General features: G+C 41.9%; 1 protein-coding gene and 1 non-coding gene across 3 annotated transcripts in view; one reads left to right on the forward strand and one right to left on the reverse strand.

The window, feature by feature from the left end:
• Window positions 1–1,423: 1,423 nt before the first annotated feature.
• Araf (Araf proto-oncogene, serine/threonine kinase) overlaps window positions 1,424–20,557 on the forward strand; it is a 62,815-nt gene continuing 43,681 nt past the window's right edge. For both annotated transcript variants that reach the window (XR_003952995.1, XM_011247429.3), the window contains exon 1: window positions 1,424–1,598. Coding sequence is in view for 1 of the 2 variants with exons in the window: in XM_011247429.3 (XP_011245731.2) it covers window positions 1,449–1,598 (150 nt within the window). In the remaining variant the exon portion in view is untranslated. The remainder of the gene's footprint in view (window positions 1,599–20,557) is intronic.
• Window positions 4,049–4,153, reverse strand: Gm26065. Its single transcript, XR_003953133.1, has one exon. It is a non-coding gene; the product is annotated as a U6 spliceosomal RNA (small nuclear RNA).

Consider the following 20,557-nt stretch of genomic DNA (forward strand, 5'->3'; position numbering starts at 1 on the left):
ATTTGTTGCTAATAGATTCAGAGTGAGGGGAATCACTCCCTTTAGTTGTGTATCAACTGGTGAACCCACCAGGGCTCCAATGGGTAGTCCTAATTGGACAGTCCCATAAATGGCTCTGTTTAAACTAACTAAGTCAAAAAGAAACTACTGCATTTGGCTTTTTATGTGGGTTCTGGGGATCAAACTCAGATCATCACACTTCTGTGGCAAATACTTTTACCAAGTGGCCATATCCCTGTTCCCCCTACTTTAAAATGTTATTTCTATTATTTTTAATGATGTATCTGTTTGTGGGTGTGGAGGTGAGTGCAGGTGCCTGAAGAAGCCAGAAGGATCTCATATTTAAATAATGAGGGATTAGGGGGAATCTGCAATATTGAATAATCAATAGAAATCAGAAAGCTAAAAATAAGTTGTAGTGGAACTACTATATGTTAAAACTTGTAGATCTGGTAAGATGGTTCAAAAGATAAAATTGCTGGGCAAACCTAACCACCTGAGTTTAATCACCAGAACCTATAATGGAGGGAGGGAACCAAGTCCCAAAAGTTGTTCTTATACTTGTACTGTGGTATGCATGCATACTTTTCATGTGTACTTCACATATAATAACAACTTGCAACATAAGCCAGGTGTGGGGCACATGCCTGTAATCCCAGCATTTGAGAAGTTGAGACAGGAGAATCCCAAATATGAGGTCAGGTTGGACTATAAAAGAGTTCCAAGCCATCTGGGCCCAAAAGAAAGACTGTCTCAAAAAAGAAAGAAAGAGAGAGAGAGAGAGAAAGAAAGAAAGAAGGAGAAAAAGTAAAAAGAAAAATATAACTAAAAACAAAACATCTAAGAGAACCTAACTAGCATGTTCAAGGTCCTGGGTAAGAATAAAATATTAAGGAAAAAAAAAGCAAAAGAAATGAAAGGGCAGATATAATCAAGGGCAGCAATTTATAACAGGGCAAATATATGTAAGGACCAGCCAAGTTAAAACTTTTTTTTAAAAAAGTACCTCAGAAATAAGGATCACTTGTTATTGACCCCACATGGTGCAGATCTGACTCCATAGACTCCTAGCAGTTTCCCTCCAAATGAAGCAAAGCCCACACTTCAAAGACCTATCACTCACCCTGCAATGACTCCAGGGGTTTTCATGCTCACTCACAGATACACAACACCCTAAAGACCTTGGGTCACTTATTCCAGGTTCCCTCCCCATCCTAGACACTAAATGACTGCATCACTAACCCACCAACCCCAGTCAACTCACTGTTACCTTCCCACCAGGGACGTCTGAGAAACTTAAAATCCATTTTCCAACACCCCCAAGTAAAGATTTTTTTAAAAATATTTTATTTTGTTTTATTGGTTGTTTTATTTATTTAAATCTAAAATGTTATCCCCCTTCCAAGTTAACCCTCCTATCCCAGCCCCCTCCCCCTGATTCTGTGAGTATGCTCCCCCAGCCTCCCACCCCTCCTCACCCCTCCCCTCCCTCCCTTTCCTCCCCTCCCCTCCCGCCTCACCGCCCTTGCATTTCCCTACGCTGGATCATGGAGCCTCCAAAGGACCAAGGGGCTGCCCTCCCACAGAAGCCAGATAAGGTAATCTTTCTTCTGCTACCTATGCAGCTGGAGCCCTGGGTCCCTCCATGTTTACTCTTTGGTTAGTGGTTTAGTCCCTGGGAGCTTTGGGGAGAGGGGGTGGTTGGTTGATAATTGTTCTTTCTGTGGGGTTGTAAACCCCTTCAGCTCTTTCAGTCCTTCCCTTAATTCCTCCGTTGGGGTCCCCGTGCGCAGTCCGATGGCTGGCTGCGTGCATCCGCATCTGTATTGGTTAGGCTCTGGCACAGCCTCTCAGGGCCAAGTAAAAATCTCATCTCAGTGCTTAACTAGACCTAAATCTGTTAAACTTAGGCCCCTACACTGCTTGGAGGGAGGGGTCTTTGCATCTCTGGACTCACTGGGCACATGCTCAGTGCCAGCAAGCAAGCAATCGTTCGCCAATAGTAACAGTGCACGTACTCTCTATCTGTGTGAGGGTGCTAGTCGGAGGAGAGGCGGGCTCTCCGAGGTTCTTCGGTGATTTTCGTCAGCTAGGAAGGTGGCTGGCCCCTAGGGAGAATCTACCAGAACCGCCATCTTGGAAGGATGCGCATTCGTGCTCCTGGTTACCCCATCTTCCTTAATAGGGTTTCTCAGGGGCAGGAGATGGCAGACAGCATGGTGTCTGCGTCGCTCTGCTCCAGCCTCTGGGCTTATGTCACCTCATAGAGCAGACAGGCTAGGAGCTTGACTCAAGTCTCAGGGCTCAGAGGCCCTAAATCCCCCCCCCATCCCCCCCCCCCTCCCGCGAGCAGCTTGGGTTTTACCAGATGCAGCCACGCCTCTGCACCCGCAGCTCCTGCTTAAGCCCACAGAGCCCACCTGGGGGCACCATCGTCAAGAGCTCTGACACTGGGGTCACGAATAAGGAGGGGTTTTATGCCGGACAGGACTAGCATCTGGGCAGTCACCGAACTTGTGTAGTTGCCGGGTGGGGGGTTCGGGGGGAGCAGAGGAAAAGAGGAGGAGGGGTCATAGTTTCGGACTTAGGTCAGGATGCTAAAGTCCCTGGCAGTGGGTGTTTCACTATTGTAGGCGATTCCATACTGATGACCAAGGATCTGTGGAGGAAGTCATGGGGCGTGGGTGGCAGCTGGGGTGAGGCTACCTAAGCTTTTTGGGTTTCCGTTCACTGTTCCTAAGCAGTAAGGTTAAGGTTAACGTTTTCTAAAGATCCACTTTTTAAAAAAAGGTATTACTGTAAACTGTTTTGTTTTTCCCCAAGAGTCTGATTTCAAGTGCTAATTTGTAATCTTCTGCCCATCCCTTTTGAACTCTGAATTATTTAGCAGCTTAATGCAAAACTTGCTAAACGTTTCCAAGATTTCAAAGGGCAAGAGAATTAGTGCTTTCTGCACGGTAGAGAATGAACAGGGTTTTATTCTAGAAGCAAAAGAAAAGCAGTTAAGTGCAGATGTGTTCACTGGTCTTTGGTTGCAGAGGTGAAAATGACAGCTATTCCTGATTTGGCCTACTTCAGTTTATGGAGTCCCTGTTCTCAGAATTAATGTCCCAAAGAAAGAATGTAGAGGGAGTATCAGAGATGTTACCGTTCCTGCCGGGCGTGGTGGTGCACACCTTTAATCCCAGCAATAGGGAGGCAGAGGCAGGCAGATTTCTGAGTTCGAGGCCACTCTGTTCTACAAAGTGAGTTTCAGGACAGCCATGGCTATACAGAGAAACCCTGTCTCGAAAAACCAAAAAACCAAAAACAAGACAAACCAAAAACAAACAGAAAAACCCTAAATTCAAACATCACAAAATTAATTAATTAATTAATTTGTTTGTTTGTTTTTCAAGACAGGGTTTCTCTGTGTAGCCCTGGATGTCCTGGAACTCACTTTGTAGACCAAGCTGGCCTCGAACTCAGAAATCCACCTGCTTCTGCCTCCCAAGTGCTGGGATTAAAGGCGTGTGCCACCACCGCCCAGCCACAAAATTTATTTATGTTTACTTATTAACTATGAGTTACAGATAAATTTCTTTTTATTTCTACTAAGACAGGGTTTCTCTGTGTAGCCTTGGCTGTCCTGGAACTTGCTCTGTAGACCAGGTTAGCTTCCAACTCAGACATACATCTGCCTCTGTCTCCTGGGTACTGGGATTAAAGGCTTGCACCACCTGGCTCCAGATAAATATTTTTCATTGTTGCTAAGTTATGTTTTCCTTGTACCAGTCAACTTTTGCTTTAGATACTTTGAAGTTTATTATTAAATGCATGGACCACAGAGGTGAGAGGACCAAATCAGCCAGAGCTACAACATAGTGAGAACTTGTCTCAACCCCTACAACCACCTTAACTCAGCATAGGTTTCAACCTCCTTTTTATCACTGAACAAGAGAGAAACAAGAGAGACAGAGAAAAGGATTATTAGCTGGAGACTTACAGGCATTGCTTGGGTTTCAGAGGTGTGGAAGAAACAGTGAAATTTGTTTTTTTTTTCCTTTTCAAAAATATGAAACACTTCATGAATTTGTGTATCATCCTTTCGCAAGGGCCATGCTAATCTTCTCTATCGTTCCAATTTTAGTATATGTGCTGCTGAAGTAAGCATGTGAAATTTGTTGATCGGGATGCTGTAATCCAAGGTCATGATACACCTGTAGGCCTTGAAAATATCTTAGCTTATGTTTGGCACCATAAACATAGGAGAGAAACAAGAGGTAAGGGAAATTTGAGGTGCACTAATTTTGCACTGCCAGTCTCCCGTACATATTCACTTAATGACCAACATATCTACTAGAAAAGTTGAGCAGAAAACATCTGGTCCAAAGATTAAGTTGCAAACGACACAGACACACTATGCAAGCAGAGATGCAAGGTAGTATTAGAAAAATAAAAAATAGTCTTGCCTCTTTTACTAGAACCCACTAACATGGCCACATGTGCTTCTTTCTCAACAAAACGGTGAAGGTGACCATGATCATCATCTAGAAGTACTACTACTATACATGCTTGGTTAAGGACTTCCATACCAAGAAGTGAGTACGGAAGGTCAACCCCACTATGCACAGCAAGAAAAGTTCCCAACAAGCTAGTAGGCTATGTTCCACATCTGCAGTGGATTTTTGAGAGGAAGCTCTATCTATCAAGTTGCAGAAGGAGAGGTAATTAAGTTCCTGATGTCTCAGCCCTGGATTGGGAGACCATTGAGACAGATCTTAACACCAAGGAAACACCGAAGTTTCTGGACTTTAGCAGTCTCCAACATGCATGTCACTCAACCAACAGTTGGAATGAATTTGAATACCATGCAGAGCCATTTGAATCTTTTTGGCTGTTCTGTAAACCTCGGGACAACTTTTTAAAAAGAAAAATGGTCTTAAATTCATTTCAGTGTTTAATTTAAACCTTTAATCTAATTGGAATTTAGTCTGGTGCACAGTGTGACATGTAAGGTCAAGTTGTTTTTGCTGCAACAAATAAAAACAATACAGGCTTAGGTACAGTGGAGTCCAGCCTGGTCTACAGAGTGAGTTCTAGGACAGCCAGCGCTACACAGAGAAACCCTGTCTCGAAAAACCACCCCCCCCCCCCAAAAAAAAGACTTTGACTGGAAAGAAAAGTTATAAATACAGAACCAATTAGAATCACAATAGCTTTTTAAAAAATGATTTATTTATTTGTTTTATGTATGTGAGTATACAGTATGTTCCTGTCTTCAGACACACTAGAAGAGGGCATCAGATGCTATTACAGATGACTGTGAACCACCATGTGGTTGCTGGGAATTGAGTGCAGGAAGAGGAGTCAGTGCTCTTAACCACTGAGCCATCTCTCCATCCCATAATAGTTTTATTTTGTTGTGGTTTGCAGGAGCATTCATTTTGAAACGTGACAGCATGGCTGGAAACTTCTGAGAGTGTACAGAAAATAAATTTACTGGTGGAACTTGCCTTTATTCCAGAAGTCGGAGGCACAGCAGACAGATCTCTTGTGAATTTAAGGTCAGCTTGTTCTATAAAGGGAGTTCCAGGAGAGTCAAGACTATTATACAGAGAAACCTTGTCTGGGAAAACAAAAATGACAAATTTTCAAGAACAAAACTCCTTTGAAATTGCATATATTTCAGAGGGATTAATTTCCTGTCAAAATTCACGATTCATTTTACTTTTTTATGTAGTTGCTTCTTACATATTTGATTTATCTCTGATTGCTTCCATCTTTTTTTTTTGGTTGTTGTTGTTTGTTTTTGTTTGTTTGTTTGTTTGGCTGGCTGGTTGGTTTTTCGAGACAGGGTTTCTCTGTGTATCCCTGGCTGTCCTGGAACTCACTCTGTAGACCAGGCTGGCTTCGAACTCAGAAATCCGCCTGCCTCTGCCCCCCAAGTGCTGGGATTAAAGGTATGCACTACCACTGCCTGGCAGTCAGTGCTCTTGGTTTTTTGTTTGTTTGTTTGTTTGGCTGGCTGGTTGGTTTTTCGAGACAGGGTTTCTCTGTGTAGCCCTGGCTGTCCTGGAACTCACTCTGTAGACCAGGCTGGCCTCAAACTCAGAAATCCACCTGCCTTTGCCTCCCAAGTGCTGGGATTAAAGGCATGCGCCACCACTCCCTGCGCAGTCAGTGCTCTTAACCACTGAGCCATCTCTCCAGCCTGCATGCCTCCAACTTACTTCCTTTTTTTTGAGCCAGAGTCTCAGTATGTAGCTCTGGATGGCCTGAAACTCACTATGTAGAGCAGGCTGGCCTCAAACTCATAGAGATCCATCTTCCTCTGCCAGTGCTGAAAGTAAGGTGCGCAACACCATACCTGTTTTCTTCCTTCCTTTCATAAAGCCTTTTCTGTTCGGTTTTGAGATGCTTGCAGATTTCTAAGATGCCATTGAACTAATACAGTAACAAAAGCAATAAGCCTGGCCAAGGCAGGAAGACCTCTGAGGACAGCATGGCCTACAACGGGGAGCTCTAGGACAGACAGGGCTACGTAGAGAGACCCTGTCTCAAAAGAATAGAAAATAAAAATAAACAATGGCGTTGGAGAGATGGCTCGGTAGTTAAGAGCACTTACTACTCTTTCGTTTAGTTACCTGAACACACATTGTGGCTCATAGCCACCCATCAATCTTGCTCCAAGGCATTTGCTGACACCATCTTCTGCTGTCCAAGAGCACCTGGAACACGTGTGGTACACATACATCTGTACAGGCAAAATACTCATACACATAAATAAAAATAAATCTTAAAAAATATTATCAATTATCACATAAGAGAATATGATCTATAGTTGATATGATTGAACAATTAGGAAACTAAACAAACAAACAAACAAACAAAAAAAAACTACACAAAGAAGTAGCCAAAATTGATAGGCAGTTTTAGAAAAAAAAATTTTGGGGGGGTTATTTCGAGACATTGATGTGAATGTGTCAGATCACCTGGAACTGGAGTTACCAATAGTTGTGAGCTGCCATGTGAGTGCTGAGAATTGAACCCGAGTCCTCTGAAAGAGCAGCCAATACTCTCAAACATGACTTTTTCTACCATATTCCTCTCTCAAATTGGCCTCAATATCCATGTATCTACAGTTTGTTTTAGGCAATCTAGAATTTTAAAGTCATGTTTCTCAACAGAGTTCTAGCCTCTACCTGTTTAAAAGATGTAGTTTAGATGTTTTTCACAATAACACTCTTCTCCTGGTGTATAACTGTATTAGTTTCCTATTGTAACTAACACATCACTCCCAAAACTGGTCACATAAAAGAGAAATTTGACCAGTGAGTGTGTTTGTGCACACCTTTAATCTCAGCACTCAGGAGGCAGAGGAAGACATGGATCTCTGTGAGTTCAGGGCCAGCCTGGTCTACATTGAAAATTCCAGGCTAACCAGGGTTACATTGTGTGATCCTGCCTAAAAAATTATTCAGAAATTTAAGGTTGGGGATGTAACACTTGCCTAGCATGTAGGAGGCCACTCAGCCAATCCCTAGCATGCAGAAACAAACACAAAAAAAGAAATTAACGTTGTCATAGCTAGAGTCTATAAATCCAAAATCAATACCAATCAGCCAAGATTAGAACATTGACTGGGCCAGTGTCCCTCCAGGAGCCTTAAGGGAATCTATTCTTGTTTTGTCTAACTTCTGGTGGCTGTTGGCTGTCCTTGGCCTATGAGCACATAACCATAATCTTTGTCTCTGTAGTCACATTTCTCCTCTTCCATTTGTGCCACCTAGTTCTGTCCCTTTCCGGTGATTTGTATTTAGGACCCAGCTGGATAATTCAGCATAATTTCTCCATCTCAAAATGCTTCATACAGTCACAATGGAAAAACCTTTTTTTTGTGTGTGTGTCATATGAGGACAATTGACCTAGGGATTAAGACATGATCTCTATTGGGGGCTGTATTACCTCAGTGAGAAAAGAATGTGTATTTCAACATGGGGGAACAGAGCCAAGAAAAGTCAGAAATTAGCCGGGCGTGGTGGCTCACACCTTTAATCCCAGCATTCAGGAGGCAGAGGCAGGTGGATTTCTGAGTTCAAGGCCAGCTTGGTCTACAAAGTGAGTTCCAGGACAGCCAAGGCTATACAGAGAAACCCAGTCTCGAAAAAACCAAAAAAAAAAAAAAAAAGAAACCTCAGAAATTAAGTTGCATTTTTTTAGCACTATGCAAAAACAACAGAAGAGGGAGCTCTGACACTTGAAAATCTACTCTGAACCCCACCTTCTTCAGAAAGTTCAGGAACATTAATATAAAGAAGGGCAAAAGAAATGTACAGGGCATATCCCACACAGTTGTAAGAATGGGAGAGTAAGGCAGTAGATGCCATTATTAGAGACAGTGAAGGCATGCCAGAGATACTAGCTCAGAACAGAGCAAAATCGTAGCCACAAATGACACAAAGCAAATAAACACAATATGTGGTTGATAGCTTAAGAGAAACAGGAGGCAGCACTTGGTAGGCTGAGGTAGGGGGATTGCATGTTCAAGTCCAGTCTGTTCTACAAAGTGAGTTCAATGTTATCCTGTGGAATATAATAAAACTCAAAAAGAGAACTAGAAAGGTAACAGGAAAAGTATGTTTATTTTTTATTTGGTGTTTTTAGACATGGTCTTTTTTAAGATTGATTTATTTTATTTTATGTATATGAGTACACTGTAGCTGTACAGATGGTTGTGAGCCTTCATGTGGTTGTTGGGAATTGAATTTAGTACCTGCTCACTCACTCCTGCTCACTCACTCCTGCTTGCTCCAGCCCAAAGCTTTATTTATTATTATAAATAAGTATTCTGTAGCTGTCTTCAGATGCACCAAAAGAGGGTGTCAGATCTCATTATGGGTGGTTGTGAGCCACCATGTGGTTGCTGGGATTTGAACTCAGGGCCTTCGGAAGAACAGTCTTACCCACTGAGCTTTCTCGACAGCCTCCTCTAGACATGGTCTTACTACAGCCTGGGCTGTCCTAGAACTCACCTTGTAGAACAGAGTGGCCTCAAACTTGGAGATCTGCCTGCTTCTGTCTCCCTAGTGCTGGGATTAAAGATGTGCACCATCACTGCCCTGCTCAGTGGGTGAGAGTATTGGCTGCTCTTTCAGAGGACTCGGGTTCAATTCTCAGCACTCACATGGCAGCTCACAACTATTGGTAACTCCAGTTCCAGGTGATCTGACACATTCACACCAATGCACATAAAATTAAAAACAAACAAAAAAAACAGTCATAGAGTTGGAAATGTAGTTCAGTGGTAAAGTGCTTACCTTGTATGAGTGAGGCCCTGGGTTCTAACACACACACACACTCACAGTAGCCAGGAGCCAAGCCAGAGTGGTAGTTCAGAACACAGAAAGCAGAGGCAGAGTTCAAGGCTACATGGGTTTGAGATCAACATAGACTACATAATATTAATAATCAGGAATATTAAAATAGCCATTGTAACTCCATTCCACAAGTTCAAAGGAGATTTTGAAAGACCAAATTTAAAAAAAAAATGCAATGAGTTGGATCATATTAACAGCACGTTCAATTTTACAGATGCAAAACTTAGGGGATTTGAACATAGTAGTAGAAACTGTTCAAACTGGAGTGCAGAAGGTAAAAGAACAGAAACTGAACAGAGTTTCAAGCTGTGTGATAAATTCAAGTCTGTGTTGTGGGGATGGAGAGTGTCTTAGGGTTTTACTGCTGTGAGCAGACACCATGACCAAAACAACAACGTTTAAATGGGGCTGGCTTACAGGTTCAGAGGTTCAGTCCATTATCATCATGGTGGGAACATGGCAGCATCCAGGCAGGCATGGTGCAGGAAGAGCTGAGTGTTCTACATCTTCATCTGAAGACTGCTAGCAAAATACTGGCTTCCAGGCAGCTAGGATGAGGGTCTTAAAGCCCACACCCACAGTGACAGTTCCTTCAACAGGGCCATACCTACTCCAACAAGCTCATACCTCTGAATAGTGCCACTCTATGAGGCTACAGGGGCTCAAAATTTCACAATGTCTCTTCTACATTAAGGGAGAAAGACCCTAGTGCCCCTCCCAAAAGAGTTTGCAGTGAGCTAGACAATAAAAATGTGTTTGTAGCTGCTCTCATTGCAGTCATTGGTGGAGTATGTGTAAACATTTCTGAAGGTGGACTTTGGAAGAATCAGAGATATTTAAGGAGGGAAGGCAGGGTGTGGGCAATGCACACCTTTGGCTCCAGCACTCTGGAGGCAGAGCAGGGAGGTCTCTGTGGGTTTTAAACCAGGGTTGTCTACATAGAAAGTTCCATGCCAGCAAAAGTTGCACGCAGGGGCTGGAGGCAGGGAGTCCCCTGAGATTGTTACAGACAGCAGGAATGGATCCAGATGAGGTAAGAATGAAACTTGATTCCGCTTGACTTTAGTTAGCGACTGCTAGGTCAAAACTTCTGGAGTCTGACACCAATATGTCTTTACCTGTTTAAACACAGTAAAACTTTGGGGAAAAGTTTCCACATAACAATTATTACAACAAAACTTTAGGCATGGCTTTATTGGAACTCCCTTGTATAATAGGACATCTCTTTAGGAAAGCACCTATGACCTTTACCATAAAGATGGGCTCTACTGACAGAGAAACAGTGCTCAGGAGTCTGGGCCTAGGGAGGGAAGGTTTGTAACAAGCACAAGAGCAAACTCATTTGCAAAGTGCATAGGACCTCTTTCATGAGGACTGAGAAACAGTACTTAGTATTATTGACTGAGAAACAGTACTTAGTATTTTGGGGGATTCTGTGAGGGCTGGCTTTACAGAATAGCAAAGATTACCATTCACAGCTTTCTGGATGGAAAATAGGTGTCAATTTCTTCTGTTGAAGAAAAAGGCTTGGGTATTTAACAATTCTGATTTTTCTAGCGCTTTTCTGTGAGCTCCTGTCCACTACTGCTGCATATTGAGATTGTGTCTCCAAAACCAAACTTGTAGAGTTTGCATTGCTTGCTGTATGGTGGTGCAAGCCTTTAGTCCTAGTACTTGGGAGGCAGAGACCGGATCTCTGTGAGTTTTGGGTCCAGTGTGGTCTACACAGTGAGTTCTAGGACGGCTAGGGCTACATAGTGAGACCCTGTTTCAAAAACAACAAAACAAAAGTTTGCATTGCTCTCTTCTCCAGTTGGAAGGAAAACAGCAAAACCAAGTTTCCTTACTAGAGCAAGGCTTGCATGCAATAAACCAGAGGTTTAAAGGGTTAAAATGAGAGAGAGAGAGAGAGAGAGAGAGAGAGAGAGAGAGAGAGAGAGAGAGGTGTAATGGCAAGCAGCTGTATCCTTGTAGTCAGGCATGAGGACTGCAAGCCTGCAAGGCTGAGGCTAGTCTAAATTACTTTATGATTTCTAGGCCCACCTGGGCAATTCAGCAAGAGCTTGGGTGAAGGCAAACAGACAAAAGACAGATGACAAAAAATCAGTAAAGTGAAACAAAGAACAAAACCAAGCTAAGCAGTTGCCTTTGCAACACGGCAGCCTCTCCTTGCACTCAGCTTAGACTTCAAGGCTGCTACAACATTAAAGCTGTAATGTCAAGGTTTTGAGGAACAAAGAGGAGAATCTTGTGCTACTGACTGGACAATACAATTGATGTAAAATATTATATGCTTCACTTTATGGACTACAAGATGGCTCATTCTGATAAAGCTGGTGAGAAACAAAACAAACAAACAACAACAACAGTGTTTAGTGGCTCCCTTGCTTTTTGCTGCCTGTGGGAGGATTGCAATTTGAATTAAGAATTGGAAACACAACAAACCTCCATTAGTAATGATTTCCATGTACTGCTGCTCCATGCAAAAGAGAAACAAAAGGAAAAGACTAGAAGTCTCCACATCACAATCCACTGTTCAAATCTTCAAAGGAGCTTTGCTAATGTGTTCTTGTTGCCCTGAAATGTCTGGTCTCAGTGGCTGGAGGTTTTACAGACTCACATGCGTGTTTTGAGTGGGTCTGTTTGGACTTTCTGACTGACAAGATCAACAGGACTTTTAGGAAAACCTGGTCTGTTACTTGTGCCTCAAACACAGTTGTCTGGCCCTCCTTATGTGTCTGCTTTCCTGCCATGGGAATTAAGCCACTGCATTTTTAACGTCTTGGATTGCCCGGTAGTGGTGGCGCACGCCTTTAATCCCAGCACTTGGGAGGCAGAGGCAGGTAGATTTCTGAGTTTGAGGCCAGCCTGGTCTACAGAGTGAGTTCCAGGACAGCCAGGACTACACAGAGAAACCCTGTCTCAAAACACCAAAACCAAAAAAAAAAAAAAAAAAAAAAAAAAGTCTTGGATTGACAGATCAAAGCTCCTTGATTTAAGTCAGCTGAAACTGGATAGTGTGTCCTGTGCTGCTTCTTCCTCTATGAAGCAGGCCAGAAATGAAAGGTCACCTCAACAACAGCACTCAGCCTGACATAGACTCTGTGGGGCCATCAATGACAAAAATATGGATGCTGATGGAACTGACTGGGTTACAGACAAATCCTAACAGGAAAGGGCATATTCCCAGGATACTATCTGAAATTGCAGTGCTGAGTGACTCTAGAATCTGCTAAAAGATAAATTGCATTCCTAACCCGTGGTTCCTCTCTTGTGGGAGGACACATCACATGGAATTTGATCCCCGTACTCATTTCTCACATATCAGACTTGGGACCCCCCTTGGATATGTCTCTTCACTGTTGACTTGTATTTTGTTTGTAGATTAGTTACAGCTCACACTAAGGGACTGATAGCCTCTCCGTTGCCTCTTTCCTGGGATGCACACTTTCTTAAGGTATGATTATCTATAGCAAGGGGCTGTAGTGTCCTTTTTTTTTTTTCTGTCTTCTCCCTGGGCAAATGATCAGGACAAAATGAATGGGAAGTTAAAGAAACCTGTTGTAAAACCATCTTGGACTCTTCTTGAGCAACTCTTGAACATTAATATGTCTTTCCCACTAAATTGCATAAGGGTGTTTTCCAGTAACAGTTAGATGACTGGGAAATTTGAAGTTAGAATTACAGAGAAACTGACTGCTTTTGTAACAATGGAGTGAAGTGGGAAATCCTGGGAGGCTCAGCAGAGGAGAGAACCAATGCTAAGCTTCATTTTTTTTCCAGACCTCCTACTCAAATTTCTCCCTTCTTTCTGTAGAAAAATGCTTGCCTGATGCCTTGTTTCCAATCTGCTGTTGAGCACTCTATATCAAATACAGCCTACAAGCCTCCCATCACTCACAGCGGGCCGCACAGAGATGAGACAGGAGTGATGCTTACAACCACTCTTAGCACACAATCCATGATGCATGGGGAAGGTGGGACCAACGTGATGGATAAGCCAAACTGATGGGACCTGCCTATCCTTAGACAGTTTCTCTGAAGCCAATAATTAAACTGAATTATATGGACTGAAATGGGTGGCAGGCTCCTCTGGAAATTAATACCTAGCCAGTGTACATCGTGCTTTGTGTACCCTCTAGACTTCCTGCTTGCATGTGCCTATGCTGGTCTTGCCTTGGCACTGGCGAGAATTCAGATGTAGTTCAACTTACTGATAAGAATTTGCCTGAGCCAGAAAAAAAAAGACAAAAAAAAAAAGAAAAAGAAAAGAAAAGAAAAGAAAAGAAAGAAAGAAAGAAAGAAAGAAAGAAAGAAAGAAATTTAAGAAGGAAGCCACTAGCTTTCTAGGGCAGAGTTTTGTAGTTGATGCCATATGTTTTAAGTGGTTAACTCCAGATTCTCTGGAGATTAGAAGTTGTTTATTTGTTTGTTTGTTTTCCAAGACAGGGTTTCTCTGTATAGCCCTGCCTGGCTGTCCTGGAACTCACTTTGTAGACCAGGCTGGCCTCAAACTCAGAAATCCGCCTGCCTCTGCCTCCTGAGTGCTGGGACTAAAGGCATGCGTCACCACGCCTGGCTTATAAATTGTTTAAAAATAAACAGCATCACAAAGAAAGAGACCATCATTCCAACTGAAGTGCCTGGATAAGGCAAACTTCATTCTTGTTCAATCGGGTGTGCTACAGAAAGTGGACACAGAGGCCTGAAATGCTCTTGGTTTATATTCTATCTCAGGTGGTGGCTGTGTCTTTCCCCCATTGGCTGGGGTCTGATCTTACAATCTTACTCATTTGGCTAGTCTGAAAAGAATTGGCACCCAGGAAGTGAAGGAATGAAAAATGGGTCACTGCTACAAGAAGAAAAATGTCACTTGACAGGCCATTAACTTCATAGAATAGAAGTGGGTTTTTGTGTAAACAAAGGTTTTACTGGTGGGGGAGAGGGGTGAGGGCTCAAAATGTCTGCATAAAAGTGTGATGGTGGGAGATAAAAAGATTTAAATTTCTTGTCCCAAACACAAGTTGTGGTTTTTGTTTTGTGGGTTTTTTTTTTTATTATTATTGGATAGAAAAGACTCAGCCAGGCGTGGTGGTGCACGCCTTTAATCCCACCCAGCAGAGGCAGGGGGATTTCTGAGTTTGAGGCCAGCCTGGTCTACAAAGTGAGTTCCAGGACAGCCAGGGCTATACAGAGAAACCCTGTCTTGAAAAGAAAAAAAAAGACAAGACAAGACTCATATTTGGTACTTCTTTCAAAGTGAAGTCAATACTGTTGTATGGCCTCATCCTGTTGCTGGGATCCTACTACTAATTGTGCTATAAAGATGCCTTGGTCACCTACCTGGACACATAACACATTCCTGTAGTCCCAGCTTCTAGGGAGGCTTAGGCAAGAGGAGCTCTTCTGGATTTCAGAGTCAACACAGACTGTATAGACTGATGTCCAAAAAATGCCTTATCCATCAGCCAAGGGACAAACTGGTTGCTTGGCAGTGCAATCCATTGGCATTTAGCTGTCCTCCAGAAATGTTCCCTGTGTCTCTTTTCTGCTAAGGATGGCACACTGTGTCTAAACTATACAAATAGTACATTACGTTGGTCATGTGCTTGTGGTCTGATCACCTAGAACTGTAGTAAACACAAAACAAAGAGAGAAAACCCTTGGCTCCAAATCTCTGATGTGCTTCTCTGGGCATGTGGCATGTGTTGCTGTAATGTTATTGCTAGTGAGACCTCCCAGGAGGGAGCTTGTACATAGCATCCTTCAGAGTCTATCTATCTTGGGAGTTTCCAACACAGAGAGATATTTCAATGTATATAAGATATTTCAATCTTATTATCCTCTGCATCACTGAAAACACACACACACACTGGTATGGAATAAAGAAATTACAGACAAAATTTATAGTAAATAAAAAGAAAAAAAGGAGTGCAGGTAAGGGCAGTTGCTACTAAGCCAGATGACTTGAGTAGGAGAGAAACAATTCTGGCAAGTTGTCTCCTAACTTCCACAGATTTGTTATGGCATGCGTGTATGTGCACACACACATAAAATATAATTTAAAAAATTAAACACAAATAAAGAAATGTTCTGAAATACTTTTTCCCTCTTATAGTAGATAACAGTTACCATCAATGGCCTGTTCTTGTACATTTAACTTTCTATGCTGTGTCCACTATAAAAGACACTGCCCAGTATTTCCCTTTTTCATACTTCTCTTTAAGACAGAAGAAGGGAAAGCGAAGTAAGTTCTTCCTCTTCTCATGCTTAGAGAAGAAAAACTGGGGGCGGGGGGAGGGTATAGGGAGCTTTCGGGATAGCATTTGAAATGTAAACGAAGAAAATATCTAATAAAAAAAATCGTTAAAAGAAAAAGAAAAACTGAAATTGAAAATGTCATCGCTTTTATCCAGAATTGCATTGGCATTTTTAGTATTTCATTGTGACAAAAATCTGCCATTTTTTTCCACTTGTGATGATTTATTAGCTGGAAGCAGTATTCTATACACAACGGTCCAGTTTCTCTGCTGTGTTTAGTACATGGAGAGATTGCAGAGACTCGTGAGAAGACAAAAAGATAGAAAATGTCAACCTGTGGGTTTCTTTAAAATGTTTCTTTTAAAACACCCAGAGTACATGACCTCTGCACAAAGAAAAATATAGAAGGTCTGGACGATCACACTTGATCACACTACATAATTTAGAATGAATTGGAATGTACTGGCTGAGTTTTTCTGCTTTGGAGCCTGGTGCTTTTAGTTCTGCTGCATCTGTGGCCCAAGATCTCATTTTCAAAACTCTGCCATTGTTTTGAGTAGAGTTTGATACTGCATTGTTTAGCATAGTAGTCTATGTTGAATGTGTCCAAAGTATGTTTTCCAGTTAAATCTGAAAACATTTAAACATGTTTTGTGGCAAGATGTGCACAAGGTAAAATGTGTCACCTTAACCATTTTCCGAGTGTTTGCCATGTTTAAGTGTTGATTTTGTTGTGTTTTTCATTTTTGCTAACCTCAAATCCTATGTCCATTAAATAACAACTACCCATTCTGTCCTCGTTCCGGCAATCATCACTCTGCTCTCTGTCTTTTAGAAATTTTATTCCTTTGGGGACTAATATTTTGGAGCTACATAGTGTTTGCTTTTCTGCGACTTTCTGTATTGTTTCACCCACATAATTGCTTAGTGATTCATTACAGTAAAAACATATTCTCAGGTGCTATGGAGGTAGCTTAGTTAATAGAATGCTTGCCTGGCATATACAAAATCCCTGGCACCAGATAGATATACCTGGCAAGGTGGCGCACAGATAACATCTCAGAGCTCAGGGTGGGGAGGCAGGAGAATCAAGAACTTCAGTGTTATTCACTGCTACAATGAGAGTGGGGCCATCCCCAGATCCATGAGCTCATTTCTCATAAAATATTAAAAAATCATTTTAATTGGGAAATTTAAATATACAAAGAAGATGGTTTAATAAATTCCTATGAACTAGTCTTTATTCTAATCATTATCATTAATTTGGTAGTTTGGTTAATATATTCTATGGATTATTCTTTTTTTCCCCAAAAGATTGATTTATTATTACACATAAGTACACTGTAGCTGTCTTTAGATACACCAGAAGAGGGCGTCAAATTCCGTTAGAGATGGTTGTGAGCCACCATGGTTGCTGGGAATTGAACTCAGGACCTTCGGAAGAGCAGTCAGCGCTCTTAACCGCTGAGCCATCTCTCCAGGCCCTCTATGGGTTATTCTTATTAAGGTGTTTCCCCAACATTTTACTATGCAAAGTTTCCAACACAGAGATGTTTAATATTCCTACCACCTAGATTCTACAATTCATATTTTGTCATATTTATCTGTGCAGCCTTCCATCCCTCTCTCTACCACCCCATGTTGCCCTTGAAGTAGTTTTAAGAAAAATCCCAGATGTTATCTCAGTGATTAACAGTTTACCTTATAGCCTATGTAGAAAATATGGTTTAACATTAAAAAAACATGATTATGCCTAAATAAAACTAACAATTTCTTTTTTTGTTTTTTGTTTTTTGTTTTTTGCTTTTTGAGGAAGGGTTTCTCTGTATAGCCCTGGCTGTCCTGGAACTCACTCTGTAGAACAGGCTGGCCTTGAACTCAGAAATCTGCCTCCCAAGTGCTGGGATTAAAGGCGTGCTCTACCACTGCCCTGCTAAGCTAACAATTTCTTGATATCATGTGTTTAATGCTTGAGCAGTTCATACTGAGTGACATTTGATTTCCAGATATCTTGGACTTTTTGCATGGTCCCTGGGCCAGATTCTCAGCAAAAGCTTACAAGATCTTCCTAGCATCTCCAGTTTAGGCCATGGACAATACCAGAATTGGGGCTCCTAGAAACAGTATCATCCAGAGAACTCAGTATGAATACTGTAGCCAGTGGCAACTGTCTCAAGAGCTTCCTGAACTCAGAGAAATATAGTGACTCATGGGCAGTACTGGAAAACCCAGGGACAGGAATTGGTCCTGACAGAAAAGGCAGGTACATTTTCTCAGGAAACTGATTCTTTTGCTGCGAGTGAGCACTTGATGCTCTTGTTAGAGAACTGGGTTTGGTTCCCACATCAGAACTGCCTGGAATTCCAGGGAATCCTATCCTCTTCTGGACTCTGTGGGTGCTGCACACATGTGGCACACACACCGACAAGCATATATATATACACATAAGAAAATTTTAATGTAAAACAGGAATTGGAGCGATGACTTAGCAATTAAGAGCATTGCTTGCTCTTTCAGAGAACCTAGGTTTGATTTCCCAACATCCAAAGAGTGGCTAAAACTCCAATCTAGGGAATCTTAAGTTTTTCTCTTGGCTTTTGTGAGCACCAGACATGCACATGGTACACAGACATACATGTAGGCAAAACACCCAGACGCATAAAAATAAAATATATTTTTAAAGATTTATTTTATTTATTATATGTAAGTACACTGTAGCTGTCTTCAGACACCAGAAGAGGGAATCGGGTCTTGTTACAGATGGTTGTGAGCCACCATGTGGTTGCTGGGATTTGAACTCAGGACCTCTGGAAGAGCAGTCAGTGCTCTTAACGACTCTCCGGCCCCAAATAAAATATTTTTTAAAAAATAAAAATTTAAGGCCTGACATAGTCATGCACGCCTTTAATCCCAGCACTCAGGAGGCAGAGGCAGGCAGATCTCTGAGTTCAAGGCCAACCTGGTATAAAAAGCAAGTTCCAGGACAACCTATTGTACACAGAAAAACCCTCTCTCTTGAAAAAAAATATAGAGAGAGAATTTTTAAATTAAATTTAAAAATTAAGAGTTTTAAAATGGGGCTGGAGAGATGGCTCAGAGGTTAAGAGCACTGACTGCTCTTCCACAGGTCCTGAGTTCAATTCCCAGCAACCACATGGTGGCTCACAACCATCTGTAATGAGATCTGACACCCTCTTCTGGTGTGTCTGAAGACAGCGTACTCACATACATGAAATAAATAATTTTTTTTTTTGGTTTTTCGAGACAGGGTTTCCTCTGTGTAGCCCTGGTTGTCTTGGAACTCACTTTGTAGACCAGGCTGGCCTCGAACTCAGAAATCCTCCTGCCTCTGCCTCCCGAGTGCTGGGATTAAAGAATTTTAAAATGGGTAAGAAAATAATGAAAGATAAAAAACAAACAAAAAGACCCCCCAAGCCCTCATTCATTTGCATTCAGTTTCTGTGACATTGTCTATTCTTGATGTTTCATATAAATATAATCATACAATATGTGGTTTTTCTTGTCTGGCTCATTTGTTTACTTAGCACAATGTTTTGGAAGCTCATCCATTTTGCAGCATATTATCTGCACTTAATTCCTTTTATGTATGGAAACATGACATTTCATTTAGCCACTCTTCTTTGGATGAACATTTATTTGGGCCATTTCCACTTTGTGGCTATGGTGAATCACAATAACTTTTGTTTGTTTTGAGATAGGGTTTCTCTGTATAGCCCTGGCTGTCCTGCAACTCACTATGTAGACCAGGCTGGCCTCAGATTCACAGGAACCCACCTGCCTTTGCCTCCAGAACGCTGATATTAAAGGCATGCACCACCACCACACCCTGCTCTGAGGATATGTATTTGAAAACTAAATCCTTGTTGGGGCTTGAAAGATGACTCAGGAGTTAAGAGTACTGACCGCTTGTCCAGAGGACTCAGGCTCTGTTATCATCCCCCATGTGATGGCTCATAACTGTCCGTAATTCCAGTTCCAGGGGATCTAGAGCCCTATTCTGGCCTCTGCAAGCAGTGTTGTGAGGTTCACTTAAATCCAACATAACTCAAACACCAGATCAATAGAGATGACAAAAATGTATTGTAATCAAGCCCCTACTGATTGATCGGGGCTACAGAACAGAGTCAGGAGCTGAACTGTGACTTTGAGGGGACATTGTACAGCATATTTAAAGTATAGAGTTGTAGCCTTGTCCAATCATATTTTGACATAAGGGCGTTGAACAGGGGAGTTTACATCAGGATAGGAGTAGGTTCCTGGGCTTGCGGACATGAACTTAGTTTGACCCCGCCAGCAAGATTGAAAAGTTGTCCCTGAGATGTCTGCACTCAGACAATCGTTTCCTTACAACAGTAGCTGTTCGGCTACTGGGAAGTCCCTGGGGCCTGGGACTTAGCATTTAGTTTCTCCTTCTGACTAAATGGAGTCTGAAAATGAAATGAATTTAGAATAAGTTTTTTTTTTGCTTGTTCCATATATATATTCAGGTAAAATATACACATTAAATAAAAATAAATACGTTTTTAAAATACTTGCTGGGCTGGAGAGATGGCTCAGCAGTTAAGAATGGACATTGCAGCTAACCATGGTGCCACATACATATAATTCTAGAGGCAGACAGATCTCTGAGTTTGAGGCCAGCCTGATCTATACACCAAGTTCCATAACAGCAGGAGAGACACAGTGAGAACCTGTCTCAAAAGAAAAACTAAAACCAATAACAAAACAACCTCCCCAAATTTCACCCCATAGTTGGTTGAAGTATGGATATGAGACCTATAGATTTGGAGGACCATATTAAAAATGATGGAGAAACAGAGTGGGAGGATACAACCATGATCAGAAAGTAGATTCCTCCACTTAATATATGGCTCTCAAGTTGCCATTTCTACCTTAGCTTTGACAATTGGAGAACT

Source organism: Mus musculus, chromosome X (genome assembly GCF_000001635.26).
Source record: "Mus musculus strain C57BL/6J chromosome X, GRCm38.p6 C57BL/6J".
NCBI classification, from domain to species: domain Eukaryota; kingdom Metazoa; phylum Chordata; class Mammalia; order Rodentia; family Muridae; genus Mus; species Mus musculus.